The sequence below is a fragment of the Microchirus variegatus genome, assembly GCF_963457635.1.
Source record: "Microchirus variegatus genome assembly, chromosome: 22".
Taxonomy (NCBI): Eukaryota; Metazoa; Chordata; class Actinopteri; order Pleuronectiformes; family Soleidae; genus Microchirus; species Microchirus variegatus.
This window is the reverse complement of record NC_139823.1, coordinates 9,017,392-9,034,049: the sequence shown is the minus strand read 5'-3', so window position 1 is coordinate 9,034,049 and position 16,658 is coordinate 9,017,392. Positions and strand designations below refer to the sequence as shown.

General features: G+C 39.1%; 2 protein-coding genes across 2 annotated transcripts; one reads left to right on the top strand and one right to left on the bottom strand.

The window, feature by feature from the left end:
• Window positions 1–4,410: 4,410 nt before the first annotated feature.
• pofut2 (protein O-fucosyltransferase 2) lies at window positions 4,411–10,737 on the bottom strand (the record flags this gene model as incomplete). Its single annotated transcript, XM_083908468.1, has 9 exons — window positions 4,411–5,989; window positions 6,948–7,071; window positions 7,579–7,759; window positions 8,462–8,587; window positions 8,764–8,830; window positions 8,990–9,100; window positions 9,469–9,613; window positions 9,775–10,028; window positions 10,562–10,737. 9 exons carry the CDS (start codon window positions 10,735–10,737, stop codon window positions 5,836–5,838), a joined length of 1,338 nt encoding a protein of 445 aa, XP_083764594.1. The 3' UTR covers window positions 4,411–5,835.
• A 1,139-nt stretch (window positions 10,738–11,876) lies between these two features.
• Window positions 11,877–15,564, top strand: LOC310942993 (tubulin alpha-1C chain-like; the record flags this gene model as incomplete). Its single annotated transcript, XM_083908467.1, has 4 exons — window positions 11,877–11,882; window positions 13,957–14,176; window positions 14,311–14,459; window positions 14,593–15,564. 4 exons carry the CDS (start codon window positions 11,877–11,879, stop codon window positions 15,562–15,564), a joined length of 1,347 nt encoding a protein of 448 aa, XP_083764593.1.
• Window positions 15,565–16,658: the final 1,094 nt, after the last annotated feature.

Here is a 16,658-nt window from a genome sequence, read left to right as displayed (position 1 = left end):
TGACATGGCACACTTTATCCAACACTTTCATACCCCAAGTTGGATTTAAAGTATTATGTGAACATGCATTATTATTATGGTTATTTTAACAACAAAGGTATTGTGTTCATTTTGTTTCAAATGTCCTTACTGTAGTCTTTGTCATATTTAGTCATTCACATCACATTTTTGTGTACTACACAGACTAAAAGTCTAGTAATTTCCGTCTCGTTTTAGTCAAAACATTTGAAGTGTTGTCTTAATAACAAAGAAACATACAATTATTTCTGGGTTCATTTCAGTCACATAGTGTTTCACGCATCTCACATATTGATTAAATGTCATAATTACCTGGGGTCAAAAAATACACCTGTTTCTGATTTATCGTCATATGTGACCAAATATCGAGCCCTTTTCATTCGGAATACTTTGAAGGCGAAACAGCTGGATATGTGTCTAAAGAGAGATTTTATCCTATAGTTTTTATTCAAACACTAATGCATGATAATACAGTCTTAGTCAGTGCTTTACGTAGAAAACTGGTGCAATCTTTTCATCGTCAGGGAAAAAATATATCTCGTCTCATCTGACAAAACTAACAAGGCACAGGTATCAAGTAACAGAAAATGTTTTAGGTAGAAGCATTAAGAGGTTCAGTGGTTATCAACAAAACCATGTTGTTGAAATGGCAGGATGACATTAACTAATGTTTGTATTGCAAGTCATAATATTCAGTGTTATGGTGCAGCCCTATTTGTAACATATGCCAATGACTGTATTGGTGCTCTACTGTGTATAATGTTAAGTACACAGAAGTTGATATTTAATACTGATAGTGAGGCTTAAGAGGTGAACCAGAGTAAATGTGTGAGGGTGAAACCTGTCAATCTATAAGATGCAGGTTTACTATTAACTGAAAGAGGCTCAAGGAATGTTATTTACAAATGAAATGACTGTGATGAGCTCAAAGGGGGGGGGGAGTTGGTCAAACAACACCAGGTAAACAGTGTGAGGAGAGGCTCAAATCTCAATTTCAAATTGGAAAGCACTAAATGAGTGGCTCTGGAAACAGATGAAATTGCAGTCTGCATATGTTTATCTATATATAATTCGATAGCACGTTAAAAAGGCACAAATATTACGTCACAGTTTCACACTCACATGTGTCTCTTGCCAATGGAGGAAACTGACTGCGGGTCACGGCAATGATGATGAAGATGATCAGAGGCCAGATAATGAGAATGAGTGACCAAACCTGGAAGACAAAAGTATCATAAAACACTCATAAAGAATCATTACGTATTGATTATTAATATGATATTATAAATCGATTATAAATAACTTGGAGTCACTCACTGGCTGCCTGATCACTGTCAGCCAATTCTTCCACAGAAGAAGTCGCAGCTGTTGGAAGAAGGCCATCTTTGGAGGAGGCTGGAGTGAAAAACACCACACATACACACATACAAAGCACATTATAAACCATATATTAAAAATAAGAAAAAAAAGATTTTTGTGTTTTCTCTTATTCTGTTTGTCAAGAAAACTTACATCTTTTATTTTTGTGTCATTGTTAATATAATATTTGCACGTCATTATTTTTAATCCAGTGTGTACAAGAGGCCCTTAATGGACGGAGAGGAAGAAATCCACTTAACTGTGGCAACCGCTGAAGATTAATGTCACATTTTAAAGCACTTAAAATGGCATTTGACTCGTGAGGTGGAAAGTAATGAATTACATTTACTTGCGTTACTGCAATTGAGTAGTTTTTTTGGTGTACTGTACTTCGCTACTTTACTACGTTAGTGAAAATAAAATGTTGAAAACGTGAAATGTGTGTCCCCTTATGCGTTTTGCACGACACAAGAAAGAACCCCAAGCCCTCAAGCTAATATTTAGCTACTTTAACTTTCCATTACTGTAATTGAGCAGGTTTTTTTGGTGTACTTATTAAACTCATTTTCAAATTTTACTTTTACTTAAGTTACGTTTTTTTTGCCGAGTAAATAAAATGTTGGCCTGAATTAAAAAAAATAAAGAAATAAAAGAAATAAATAATTTACACACCGGAAACTTTAGCAATTATAGGATGAGGACAGGTGAATTGGCACTAATTAAGGCCCTAATTACGGTCTAGTGACCTTTAACTCTTTTTGACTGACATATTGTGTTTTTACATATGTTATTTGGTCAACACTTTCATTTGTAAAGGTTTGCCCCTTAATTAAAAATTAACTAACGAGAAATGTGTGTCCACACAATAAATACCCCCAAGCCCCCAAGCTAATTTTTTGCTACTTTAACGTTCCATTTTTAGACCCGTACTTTTACTTGTAGCTTAGAAAGTAAAGCATTATGACAATAGTGGTATTTTTACTTGACTTATATTGACTAATATTTCAAGACACATTATTTAATACACCCAACAGCTCTCCCACACTGGACACTCACCTGTATGCGTCTCCCCTCCGACAAAGTGATGTTGTTGCTATTTAACTGTAGCTCGCAGGCTCCTAATGAAGGACATGTTGCTAGGTGCTCCCTAGCAGGATGCCCTTTCCATCAGTCGGTTATGAACAAATAAAAAGAGAAAGATAAATCGATTCAAGGTCACAGTTAAAAGTTTTTTTTTTAAAAATCCGTTCTCGTTCAGCGAAGGTAAACAGTGAAGTAGCTCTGACTTGTCTGAGCTACTTGCCTGTGGATTTTTGTCCTCCAGAGTGTCACAGGTGAAATCTGCGTGGAGGAGAAGGGCGTGTACTCTGGTGGGAACCTGACGGGCCGGTACAAAGGGAAATCACATGACTTGGCATTTTGTAATCACATTTTGTGCATCATGACTTCTGTAGAGCTGTGTACGATAATAAACCCCAAGCGTCACATCATGTGAAGTATCACAGTACCTAATTAGACGTGATCTAAAATAACGAAATCATTATCATCAAGATAAGCGCAATCATTTCTACTGTTTACACCGTAAATATCACGCCCATGTTCTGGTTGCACTGTTTACATATCATTCATCATACTTTTAATTCGTTATAACGTGTGCAAATGTATACCTTTACTTTTTCTGATGGAACACTGCATTATACACAGTATGTACAGTACAGGATCACCATTAAAAACTAAATATACATTACAATTGCAAATAATTTTACAGCAATGTTGTTGTTTTTTAAGTCAGTCAATTCAGGTCATTATAACAATATCACAATTTAACCAGGGAGAGCCCTCCATCAAAGCCTCAGTGCAGTATTTTAAATAAATATAAGGATGAAGAACAGCAGTTTAATCCAGGAACGGTCATGGAAATGGTCATGTTTAAAGCCAGATATATTGTACTGAGAACACTGAGAACATTGTATAAAACACGGTAAAATATACAAAATGTGTAAGTATTTAGTGATGGGATAAAATAGTGTATTAATTGAGTGTAATTGTGCGTAATGGAATGGGGTATAGGTACATATAAGTTTATACCTATGCCTACTCCTTTTCAAACATGTGATGAGAAAAAAAACTATACAGGTCTATCATGCCAAGTTTATTTAAGACACATGCAGGAGTTAAACTCACAGATTGATAATATATGGCTACGAGCCAAATAATTCCAATCCAAACACCTTTGATCATAGCATGTGACAGACTAATGTACTGTATATCCGTCACTTAGCATCCTGTTACAGAACAATAGTAAACTCACTCATCTTCTCCCGCTTTATTCTCCACATTAGTGTCGTGTGGCGTCTGGAGTCAATCCCAGCTGACATATACGGCGTGGGACACATCCTGGACAGGTCGCCAGTCCATCACAGTGACACATTGAGACAAACGGAGCCTAAATCCCAAATCTGCATGTCTTTGGACTGTGGGAGGAAACTGGAGAACTTGGAGAAAAAACGTAGTAAACTATATGATAATATCAGGTATACTGTTTTGTATTTATTTTACTATGGCTATACAGTATAGCTGTACACACTCTTAGAAATAAAAGTGCTAAGTGGAACCATATAAGGTTCTTCGGCTTCATCATAGGAGAACCCTTTTTGGCTCCAGGTAGAATCTTTTTATAAAGGTTCCACCTGGAACCCTTTTGGAGGGTTCCACCAAGAACCATTTTAAAACCCTTTATTCAGGAAAGGGATTTTAAAGGGTGACACCAATGGTTCCAGTAAGAACCATTGGTGTTACCAAGAACCCTTGAAAAACCCTTTCCTGAAGAAATGGTGACATCAAATGCCTAACAACGCGCTCAATTACGAGTTTGTGGGGGGTTGTTGGTAAGTCGGAGGCCTCCATAGGGAAAAGTCACTCAGCTGTCACATGGTGTCAAAACAATACCATGAATTCCCTGAGCACTGAACATCTTGTGACTACAGTGTGTTGCAACAGCAAAGACAAATGGAATCAGAAAAAATCATATCATTAACAAATATGTATATAATTTAATGTAGGGAAGAGATGAAGGCTGAACATAAAAAACATAATCCACCTGTAGATGTTATTAAATCTTATGTGTGGCTTAGGCAAACATCTTTATTGCCTTCCTTGTAGTAGGAATGTGTGTGAAGACGGGCATCCAGACAGAGCTACGTGCAGGTTCACATATACAAGACACAGTGGTGTGAAAAGCAATATTACATACAAATTCTTTCCATTCATAGACAAATTATCGTACAGTAAGAAACCGTTGGGTTTTTTTTGAAACAAAAGCTTGGTTTTGACACAAAGGCTTGGTTTTGACACAACTGTACTACTGAACAAGAAACACTGAGATAACCATTGTCAGGGTTGTTACACTTGTTCTTGGTCTTGATACTTCGGTGTGAGAAGAATGCGCCTTGAACCGAGGATCTTGACACAGAGGCAAAATATGCAAACATGCTGATCATCTCAAGTTAAATCTGGCAACAAGTTTCATGGCACGACTGATGGTTCAGAATGTACCGCTTTCTGACAACAGTCACAACAACCATGCCATGGGTCATGGGGTTTTAACGGTGCTCTATCTGCTCAGTTTTTATTCTTACAAACATCAAATAATATCATCAGATAACTTTCTGTTTTGCTTTACTAAATTCCTCCTGTTAAAAATTTTTTATAAAGAAAAACCTGTAATTATACTGATGGTGGTGTAAACACAAACTGGTGCATTGTCGGGAATTAAGGGTGTGTCGTTATTAAGATTACATCCTGATGGGCAACTAACGTCCGACATGTCGCAGTGGCTCCCTAAGCAACAACACAATAATGAACTGTACAGTGTATTTTAAAAGGTGGAGAGAATTGGCACGGTACATTTTTAAGTTATGCTTCCTCATTTTTCGTAAAAGTGTAATCAAACCCTCCCATTAACAAATGTTAATACTGGTCATGAATGGCGAAATGCACCACTTTTCAACAAACCCTGAGCTGATAATCATGAAGTTCAGTCCTGTAAAAGGTATCCCGTGGAGTTTTAGCCACTTTTGTGAGGCAGTGATTTTGTGAGCTCTTTCTGTTTTGTTCGAAAGGCAAAAGAAGGCTTTTGTAGGGTTAGGGTCCTAATTTTGTGCTGGAGTTAGTTAATAAATATAAATGACTTAAAATATCAGCGACTGTTGGAGGAAACGTTAACGTAACAGCAATGCACGTTTTTGCCAGCCCAGTCTTTGCCCTTTGAGCTTAATATTCAGTCACAGTGGTCACTACAGACCTCATTGCACAACTCTGAACCCATTCGGAAAAAGAGTTCAAATATATATTCTCCTGACTATCATCCACAGAAACACTGAATTAACACTGCGTTTTGGCACTTGTGTGTATGTGTGGGGGTGGGGGGTGGGGGTGTGTGTGAATGAAAATGACACATCAGTTAACAATTTTCCAGTGTGTGGGCTGTTCACATTCTTTCTCAGTGTCCCCACAGAAACGATTGTATGTCATCTTGGGGTCAAAACCCAGGATCTCCCTTTCTTCGTGGATGCGGAAGGAGAAGGTGGACACCGACGTTCCAATGAAATATCTGAAAAGAGGAGCAAAGAAACGATAAAGTGAAAGGACACTGAATTACGTGCAGTTTGGAACACAGCGCAGTGTGAGGAGCTGGGACAGCCACCCGACTAGTTTTCCGAGATGACACAGCATAAAAAGCAGCTTCCTTGTTGGCATGGATTAAAGAACACGTACAAGAAACAGGTTTTTAAATGAAAAGACAGGGCTAAAAATGTTGCTGGTCATAACATCTTTATATGTTGTATTATTATTATAATACAATCCCTTCAATTGATATCTATACTGGATCACTCCAAATAGTGAAGCAAAAATACTCAACAGCCTTGCTGTGAGGATGATGGTCATATCAATAGTGTTATAGGCATTTGGTCATATGTTCAAGAATTGGAGTTAACTAGAAAAAATACAAAGAAATATATTGTTATATCATAAGTGCATTGAAGCAGTGTGCATGCTATGATCATGATCGCTAAATACTCTTTTATACTGTACTACCATGGTGTAATTTTTGCCCAGAATATTATTCATATTTTTTTTTAAGAAATATTGGCACTGAGCCTTGCATTTGGCTAAAAAAAGACTCTTATCCATAGAGGAGAACAAAAACACAGCTATCTGTATTAAGCACATAAGTAATTTGAAAACTAGAAAAGCACTCTGAGAGCACAGACCTCCATCAAGGCAGCTCAGCCCCCCACAAAATAGCGTTAAAAATAGTGATAGCGTCTACGGATCACGACCAAAATTTAATCACTTGTTCCTGGTCCCCGGCGGAAACATATACCTCCTGGCGGAGGTCAACTATGATTTGTCAAACTTAAGACAACATACTAAACTAGAAAAGCACTCAAACAAGACAAACAAACTAACAAATAAACTCCGCCGAAAACATATACCTCCTGGCAGAGGTCAATGAAATATTTACAATAATAATCATTAAATGACTATTATAACGAAAACTACCTTACCTTGCATGAGCACATATCCACTGGTCGATGATGGCCACTCCGCCATCTTTAAAGAGCTCCAGATCTTCCGTGGATGGTTCAAACCGCACAATGTCTGGCAAATACTTTTTCAGCTCCTTCAATTCTACCAAATTGCAAAGAACATGATATCTTTATTTTAAGCATTTACAGACAGTACTGCGTGAAAGTCTTAGGGCACCACCGGCTTTGTTGCCGTTCAAATCGTGTGGCATTTTAATTGGAATGATGGGACAGAAAGCTGGTCAGGAGCATACATGTTTCTAGTATTATCCAGATGTGTTCCAAGCAACATAAAAACAAATGTAACAGTTGCCTAAGACTTTTCCAAATTATTTCTTTAAAGAGGGCCAGATTCAAGATTCAAGGGGGTCAACGGTCCATTTCAACCATTTCAAAATGCAACTTCTTAACAAATGTTGTCCCAGTCCATCCCTGGCCATTAATAATGTATTATAAAACTGTGAGCCGTAATATGCCGCTATTACTACTTAATTATAAATATTATGAACACTGTGTTTTATCTCTGTTGTGTCAAATGTCTTATGACCAGAATGATTTTTTTCCATAAAACATCAACAACAAAAAAAAGATTGCACAACAATGTCATTACCTTCTTCATCTGCATCTGTTGCAACAAACACTCTGTCGAGTTTGTGCTTCTTCATCAAGCTGCGCATTTTTTTGACTGCCCCCTTCAGGCTAGGTACGTCCTCTCTGTGACCCCAGATGAAGTCTTTCCTGCGCAGGTGTACCGCCAGGTACGGACCACCTTTAGCTGAACCAAGCTTGGCCTGAAGAAATCAACAAACGGGGAAAAACACTCCTCTGTAACTGCTCTGAAATTCAAAACTTAAGACCTGATGATCATGATGTAGTTACCGCAATTTTCTAATAGCTTGTTGTTATTTTTCAAGTGAAGGGGTTTACTGACATAATGATATAGTAAATGTTTAAACACAACGGCGACCTTGAGTGTCTTGAAAGGCGCCTTCAAATATAATGCATTATTATTATTATAAAAACCAGATCTCAATTCATGATGCAAACGCAGTTGCAGGACCAGTGATTCCTAAACTGTGGGCTACAGCCCCCTAGTGGGATAGGCAGGTACTTCTGGTCACTAAAATAAATGAATAATAAATAATAAATAAATACAACTATTAGTCATTTTATTTTTGTAATTTAGCTTCAGGTAACTTAAATTATCCATGATTCATTCTCAAAAGTTAATGTGAATGAATTTCTATTAATGCAGAATATGCAGAGGCCTAATTCAAAATATAATAAATAATAACAATACAAATAAATAATAGGCTATTTATGGAAATACTTGATCATATATTCAGAATTTAAGTAGGGCAGCAACTTTCTTAAGGCTGGGAACGGCTGTGGGAGAGATATAATTTAGTAACAGTATGATTAAACTGACTCACTTTTCCACAGCATCAGATCAAACACTCACACGTTTCATAGTCAGAAAAAAAGCGACTCACTTTCATGCGAGTCCAGTCCTCGCTGTAAACCGTGTGGTCTCTGTCATCTGAAGAGTTCAGGTACTTTGCTCTGAAGTCATCTCCAATGAGTCGCAGATGCTTGGCAAAAACCATGCTGCGGCGAGTCTAAATGAAACACACACGGATGAGTTGCTGAGCGCTTTAAGCCCTTGGCTTAAAATCATGAACATCCAGTTTGACATTCTATTTTATGTAAGACAACAAGGAATTCTACCAAGATCAGGTGTGTCACCCGATTCCTGAGGAAATATTTCTGGGTAATACAAGTTAAGCGGACTTACATCCCAGTAATCTTTCCCCGCATAGTGATCGTGAAGGAGTGTCTCCGCTCGGTCGAGCATTACTGATCTGCAAAATAGCAGCAAGTCACACACACACAATTCTCAGTGATAATTCTAGCAGACATTTATGGCTGGTAAATCATGTCTGTGGCAGATTCTCAAGACATAGTGTATGTATATTAATCAGAGCATTTTATATCCATTTTATGTTGTCCTGTAGACTCACGTGACTGTGATGTTTTTCTGAAGAACTGGAGCCATAATGGAAGCATGGCCTTGGGCTGAAAGACACGTCACATTTCGAACTCGCGTTTCCTCAAAGCCCCAAAACCAGCCCCTTAGAAATCAAACAGGTGATTAAGAATGAAGAGGAGAGAGATGAGTGGGCAGGAACACTAAGGTAGATTCTGTATCATTAGAAGTAGTAAACTATCTTTTAAAGAGTAAAAGTCTTCATTGGCAGTACAAGCAGAGCAAACCCGACACATCACAGTGTTAGTATTGCACTTCCTAGAAAAAAGCATTGCCATCACAAACATATATTTATACGTTATAGTAATACTAAATAGGTGAAAATGTCTGTTTTTGCAATTCAAAACCAACATTCAGAAAACATTCACTCAATGGCAAGTATGGTGGAATATTTGAAAACATAGGATGAAAGCGTGTAATGAGATGAGAATCCTCTGTTCTGATGCAGTGTACCTGTAGTAGCCCTGTTTGTCTTTGGAGTACATCATCTTTTCAATGCAGGGCCGCTCGTCAACCTTTTCTTCCCATTTTCCATCAGTCCATCCCTCAGCGTAGTTTTGCAGAACAAGGACCTGGTCTATGAAGGGGCCTCCGTTCTCTAAGGTGGAATAGATAGAGATAAAACACCTGTGCTTTGTGAAATGGAGTCAACATACGATCAACAAAACACCACATACAGATAATGAGGTTGCCATGCGTTCACAAACCTGTCAGTTAATGTAACCCTGGAGTGGGTCACAGAATATAAAAATAACTTACCAGCTATGAATTCCTCATACTCAATAACAGGCACGTTGACCTGCAGACTGGTAAGGCTGAAGAACTCTGACCAAGGGATGCGGATCTGGTGGATGTTGGGGCTCTGCCAGTGATAGAGGCGACCCCATGGAGGAAGCACCAGAACCCAGTCATCCCCATTCTTCCTCAAAGTCTTCACCAGGGAGGACATGCGTATATACACGTCCCTTCGCAGGTTGAAACCCTCTGGAGGGTTCACATCATATAACAAGTACCTGAGGGGGGAACATGAGGTCTTGAATGGAAAAAGGAAGCCACAGTTTGATCTGCACTATACAATAACACTGCCATGTTCAACAGAGAGGAAATTTGATATTGTATTCGATTATCAAAATAAAATAATCAGTTGCAGTCCTATGTCATATAGAAGCAAAGAAATCTGAAAAGTATTCATAATTAAGATGATAAAATCATTCAGTGTATCAGTTTATTTACTTTTGGGGGGAACACACTCAAAATTATTACACAATAGTGGTCGATTAAGTTAATAATCGACTAACCATTACAGCCTTTATACATAATGCACCCATGTCAACAAACCTGTAAATCTAGCTAAGGATTGTATACTGTATCTAAAATATAGCAGCTAAACATGTCAGACTTGACTTAAACACAGCCTTAACAGATAATAGTGCTCCTGGAGGCTATGGATTCTGTCAAAGATTTCAATTAAACGCTTAAACGCAGTAAATGTTACTAGGTGAACGTTAGCTAAACTGGCTAACAGCAGCGCGAGAGACAAACTCACCGTAAATCCCTCGCGGCAGCGACAGCTACGGTTGGCGCGTGGCTCGCACCGAACACATTCTCAGTATTTGCTATATCAAATGTTGCAAACGCTACGAACGCAGACAAACACGCTGCAGCGAAAACATACGGCGAACCAGTGAATATCCCCGGTTCATTTACTGCCCTGTGCGCCATGTTTCCTCACAACCACGCACTTCCGGGAGGGGGAAAGCGTCTTCACTGTTGCCAAGCAACCCATGGGGAGATTGACTTTTCTTTGTAAAATGATTGCAAGCACAGACGCAGTACTTAATGTATTAGACCACCAGTCATAAAAATTAGAAAACATAAATATTTTATCTTTCCATAACTTGATTTGGGTAAATAAACAGGATTCACCTTTTTATAAACAAATTTGAGCAGGCAGTGAGGAGTCAGAAATGAATCACGCATAACATTATTATTATAACACTAATTATTCTGTTCAGGTATGATTTGACACCTTAATCAAGAAATAATAATGTGCTTTACTTTTTTTTTAGTTTGTTTGTAAAACAGTACATTTGGAAATGCATGGATAACAATAATAATTATATTTTAGCATTAAAAATATAATTTAGGTTAAAGAGCTTCTACACACTGGTATGTTAATCATTACAGAAACATAAATATACGTATAGATGGATGGATAGATAGAACATCACTTTTTGTTGCACTATTTTGGTATTATATTATATATTATTTATAGCACAATCTCGAGGTGGGGGGGTGTTTAACGAGAAAATTACTTGTGGGAGAGTGGATGACAAACCCCACAGGTGACCTCATCTTCCTGGAAAATGTAGTAATGCAGGAAACACAGGTATTTAATTATCGCTGCCCAACAGAAAAGTTGTTTTGTCTCAGATCTGTCTCGGTGTTGATATGTTTATGAGATCTGATCATTTATAGTCATATGACAGTTGCAGCAAATCACACTCCCCTCTACACATCATTGCTTCCACCTAGTGGCAGAGGTTTTGCCCTTATAGACAGTTGGTTGCTTCATTACTTCCTGAGTGAGAGTGGGAAACGGGGAGACTATCATGTGACACTGAAACTTGCATGTTTCCATCACTACAGTGCAGTCTGCACATTGTTTATGCGTTTGACTCTCTGGCTGTGGGATTATGAGTGGAAACTTGCTTTTAAAGTATCAGTGGAATAAAATACACAAGAAAACACTGCTGCGGTGTTCTTTATTTCTTTGTCAGCCCAAGCATTATTATGAGCCATTTGTGAAAAGATATAATTGTGGGGCACTGGGGACCTACATATACCTGCACTCTTCAACAATGGAAGTGGGTCAGCTCTTTATATGACAAGGGCAACACCTATAAGGTACTCAAACATGAGAGAAAACAATAACAAGCTGTGTGTTTTCCCACTGATATTTCATTCAGTTTAAGCATATAATAATGAACCAGGCTTTATATTTATTTTATGAACTGATGTGTGTAGATATTTCCTCATTTTGTGTTGTATAGTTTATAAAATGATTGTTTGAATTATACTTGCATGTTTTTAGTTCTTTTTAAAGCATCAATACACTTGTTATGATGAGTCTCACAGCCTTAGGAGAGAAACAAACCACATAATGAATAATAGCAGTGCATTTGACACTCAGTGTGGTGTCATTCTAAGCCTCAAAGCAAATATGTTTATGTGTTCAAAGATAGAGTATCTTAGTGATTAATTGTGTTCAGTTTTGTGACATCCACTGCTTTTTGAGGCTGATGGTGATAGTTATGTATCATTTGTGAGTGAAATCATGGGTTGTTTGTGTTGTTGTTGTTATTGTTTTACCACTGATGGTTTTCCTGAGTTTACCGAATCAACATGCCCTTATATGTTTCAATTCTGATGTTACAGTCAATTCATGCTGGTCTCTAAAGTGGTTTGGCTGGTTTGAGTTGAGCATTCTGCCTTTGAGCCATACCCTTGTGTCAACAGTTTTAGGTAATAGCTGCCAAGTGTAAGAGCAGCTACCACACTGCCACCAGAATGAAAGTCGTGTTCAAAAGAGCTTAAAACGAGTTAAATATACAACCTTTACTGAGAAAGGAGAGGAAACATGGACAACCAAAGATAACTTTAATAGCCATGATTGTTGTGCATATTTGCCTTCTTTATGTACCTTTTTCCGCCCTTTCCTTTTGTTTTGCCTGTAGCAGACAGCTGCTATTTGCTCCATTTAATCAGCTGATGCGATACATTTTGCATGGATTCACTGCCTTTCCTTTCCCCAGGGATCCATTTTGTGCCAAGTTTCTGTTGGAGGAGCAATATTGAATTAAGTTAAAGATTATCGTCTCATCTTTGTTCAAACGATTGCATGTTATGAAACATTAGCACAAATTACATGGAATTGTTTTAAAATTCTGATTCGGGAGATTTTGATACAGTATGGATGCAGTGATGCATACACATCCACCAAATACATTATACATTAAATCCTACGTGCTGACTTTAACGGGTACGGTGACGGCATGGTACCTGATGCAGGACATGTTTAAGAAATGAAGTGAAGAACCAAAACACAAATATTGGATCTGAGTAATAAATCTGAAATGAGTGCCTGGGATTGCAAGTGAAGGCAACATGTTAATGAATTCAGCAAAAGTGTGCAGATTCTTACATTTAAGCATCAAATTTTCACATATCCACACAATATCAGTGTCATAAGACTGTATCACATTAACAACATGACAATAAAACAATGGAAACTTCAATAAATGTGAATAACTATAGTTTTGGCATAACTCAGTTCCCCTTTTTATATATTCAAATACCCCCAAAACAATAGGGGCTTGTTTTCTTGTAAGTCAGGCATGAGAGACCATCGAGTGAAACTACATTATTCAACCCCTCTTGAGGGATTCTCCTCCTTTCTGAAATTTGAGGTGTACATAAAACACACAGATTCACACAATGCACTGGGTGGTGACCTCCTTTTTCATTGTGTCTATGTCAGTCAAGCGGATGATCTTATCCTGGTACCATCAGTGGGCTCTCTGATTTCAGCACAGATCAAATCACTTTTCACCTTCAACTGTGGGGTATATAAACACAGAGCAAGACAGCTGCCTTCACGAACACATCTTTCTACCGAGCCCTGGACATTGGAGAAGAAAGATAAACAATGGTGAGATATGGTTTACGACTGTGAAACTTAAGTGCAGCATTAACATTGTTTGATAAGCTTTATTTAGTCTAAAATGTGTTTTAAATGTGTGCCATGTTGCGTATTAAGACAAAATGTATTCTTTATTACTATTATTATTATTTGCATCGTCCCATTATTGACAGTATTGATTGTGGGGGAAAAAAAACATGAGCTTTTGATGACTTTACCATTTTGCTCACTCTCTGCAGCGTGAGTGTATCTCTATTCATGTTGGCCAAGCTGGGGCTCAGATTGGTAATGCATGCTGGGAGCTGTATTGCTTGGAGCATGGCATCCAGCCAGATGGACAGAGGCCCTCTGACAAGGCTATGGGAGGAGATGCCTCCTTTAACACTTTTTTCAGCGAGACAGGGGCTGGAAAACATGTTCCCAGAGCAATCTTTGTTGACCTGGAACCTACTGTCATCGGTCAGTGCCAAGTACACAGCTGACAACAGATTACATTGGTTGATTAAGGCAGTTGTACGATGAACCAAATTTTTTGTAATTCATCTTTAGGACAACTCAGTCAGTATATTTACTGTAATTCTTTTGTTGTCCAGATGAGGTGCGCACAGGAACCTACCGTCAGCTTTTCCACCCTGAGCAGCTGATTACTGGAAAGGAGGATGCTGCTAATAACTACGCCCGTGGACACTACACAGTCGGAAAGGAAATTATTGATCTGGTTCTCGACAAGACTCGTAAACTGGTGAGAGTTTTACTCCATTGTTTGCTAGGCAGTTTTACCACTTTGTTATCTCCAAATCCATTTTCTGCCTCTATTGTGCCTAATAATGCAGTTCTACTTACATTTTTATTAATCACAGCTACTTTTCTTTCAGGCTGATCAGTGCACTGGCCTGCAGGGATTCCTCATATTTCACAGCTTTGGTGGTGGCACTGGCTCAGGTTTCACCTCCTTGCTGATGGAGAGACTCTCTGTTGATTATGGGAAGAAATCAAAGCTTGAATTTGCCATCTACCCAGCACCTCAGGTTTCTACTGCAGTCGTTGAGCCCTACAACTCCATCCTCACCACCCACACCACCCTGGAGCACTCAGACTGTGCCTTCATGGTGGACAACGAGGCCATCTACGACATCTGCCGCAGAAACCTGGATATTGAGAGGCCAACCTACACTAACCTGAACAGGCTCATCAGCCAGATTGTGTCTTCAATCACCGCTTCTCTTCGTTTCGATGGAGCCCTGAATGTTGACCTGACAGAATTCCAGACCAACTTGGTGCCCTACCCCCGTATCCACTTCCCTCTGGCCACCTATGCCCCAGTCATCTCCGCTGAGAAAGCCTACCATGAGCAGCTGTCAGTTGCTGACATCACCAACACCTGCTTTGAGCCAGCCAACCAGATGGTGAAGTGTGACCCTCGCCACGGTAAATACATGGCCTGCTGTCTGCTGTATCGTGGTGATGTCGTCCCCAAAGATGTTAACTCCGCCATCGCAGCCATCAAGACCAAGCGTACCATCCAGTTTGTGGACTGGTGCCCCACTGGCTTCAAGGTTGGCATCAACTATCAGCCTCCAACTGTGGTTCCTGGTGGTGACCTGGCCAAGGTGCAGAGGGCTGTGTGCATGCTGAGCAACACCACAGCCATCGCTGAGGCCTGGGCCCGTCTCGACCACAAGTTTGACCTCATGTATGCCAAGAGAGCCTTTGTGCACTGGTATGTTGGGGAAGGCATGGAAGAGGGAGAGTTTGCGGAGGCCAGAGAAGATATGGCTGCTCTAGAGAAGGATTATGAAGAGGTGGGTGCAGATATGACGGAGGGGGATGAAGGGGAAGAATATTAACTTTACTGAGGCTTGAACTTAGTAGATTTTGTGGTTGAGGCATCATAACAATCCAATCTAAAATGTCAGCTAACAATGTAATATTAGAGAATAGTTCCAAGCATTAGGACTACATTTAGGAGCCCTGTGGAGTACTGTGTAGGTGGGGCATAAGAAAACTGTAGTTGGACATCTGTTATCGTGGGCTTTATCAAACTGTAGTTGGACATCTGTTATAGTGGGCTTTATCTTTTCATCCTGTTGTATCAGGGTGTGAAGCTAACCAAATCCTCCCCCACTTTACCATTTGGAATGTAAGTTATGAAAGAGGTCCTATGTCAGTTTCTATATGCCATTCAGCTGCGATTCTGTCATAGAGAGGGAGCAAGAGAGGGGAAGAGAGAGAGGGAATGACTGACTGACTCACTGACTGGTGTTGTTGATGTAGCTCATACTCAGACAGTGGCCTGCAGGAACAATAGGATCCCAGTTGTGTATGAATCACCCGTCTGTGATCCTGGGAGCTCTGCTGAAAAGTTGTACCAAAGTAAATGGCCTTTGTAGGCGTTGGGTTCATTTTGATTCTTTATGTTTCAATGGTTTGTTCATAGCAAAAGTCCTATTTTTCTGTATATTCTGAACAAGCCCGTTGAACAGCCGTGGTGTCCTGTCATTTTTGTCATCCTTGAGTATATTCGTATTGTACTTCCTGCTAACCCTTTTGTTTTTTGCACCAAATAAATATATATTTTACATATGATGATTAACAATAAAGAACTTAATAAACATTACTATCATGTGCTATTATTCATTAAATGAAGTAATACAGACACATAGTGGACTGAACGTTTGTTGAGGGGAGTGTGTGGGTTCAGATCAGTAGCGTGCACAGACATTTGGGAGGGCAGGTGCGAAAATTAAAAAGGTAAAATTAAATTAATATTATATTAGTGGAGCAGGTGCCACTAGTATATAATGTCCTACATTCTCACACACCTGTGTATAACTTCATAACGTCAACCATTTTGACTAAGTCGCAAGGGCATCTTATAGGGCACTGCATCACTTTTCTCCACTAGAAAGACACTCCTTTATAATCAATACATTATTTTTAG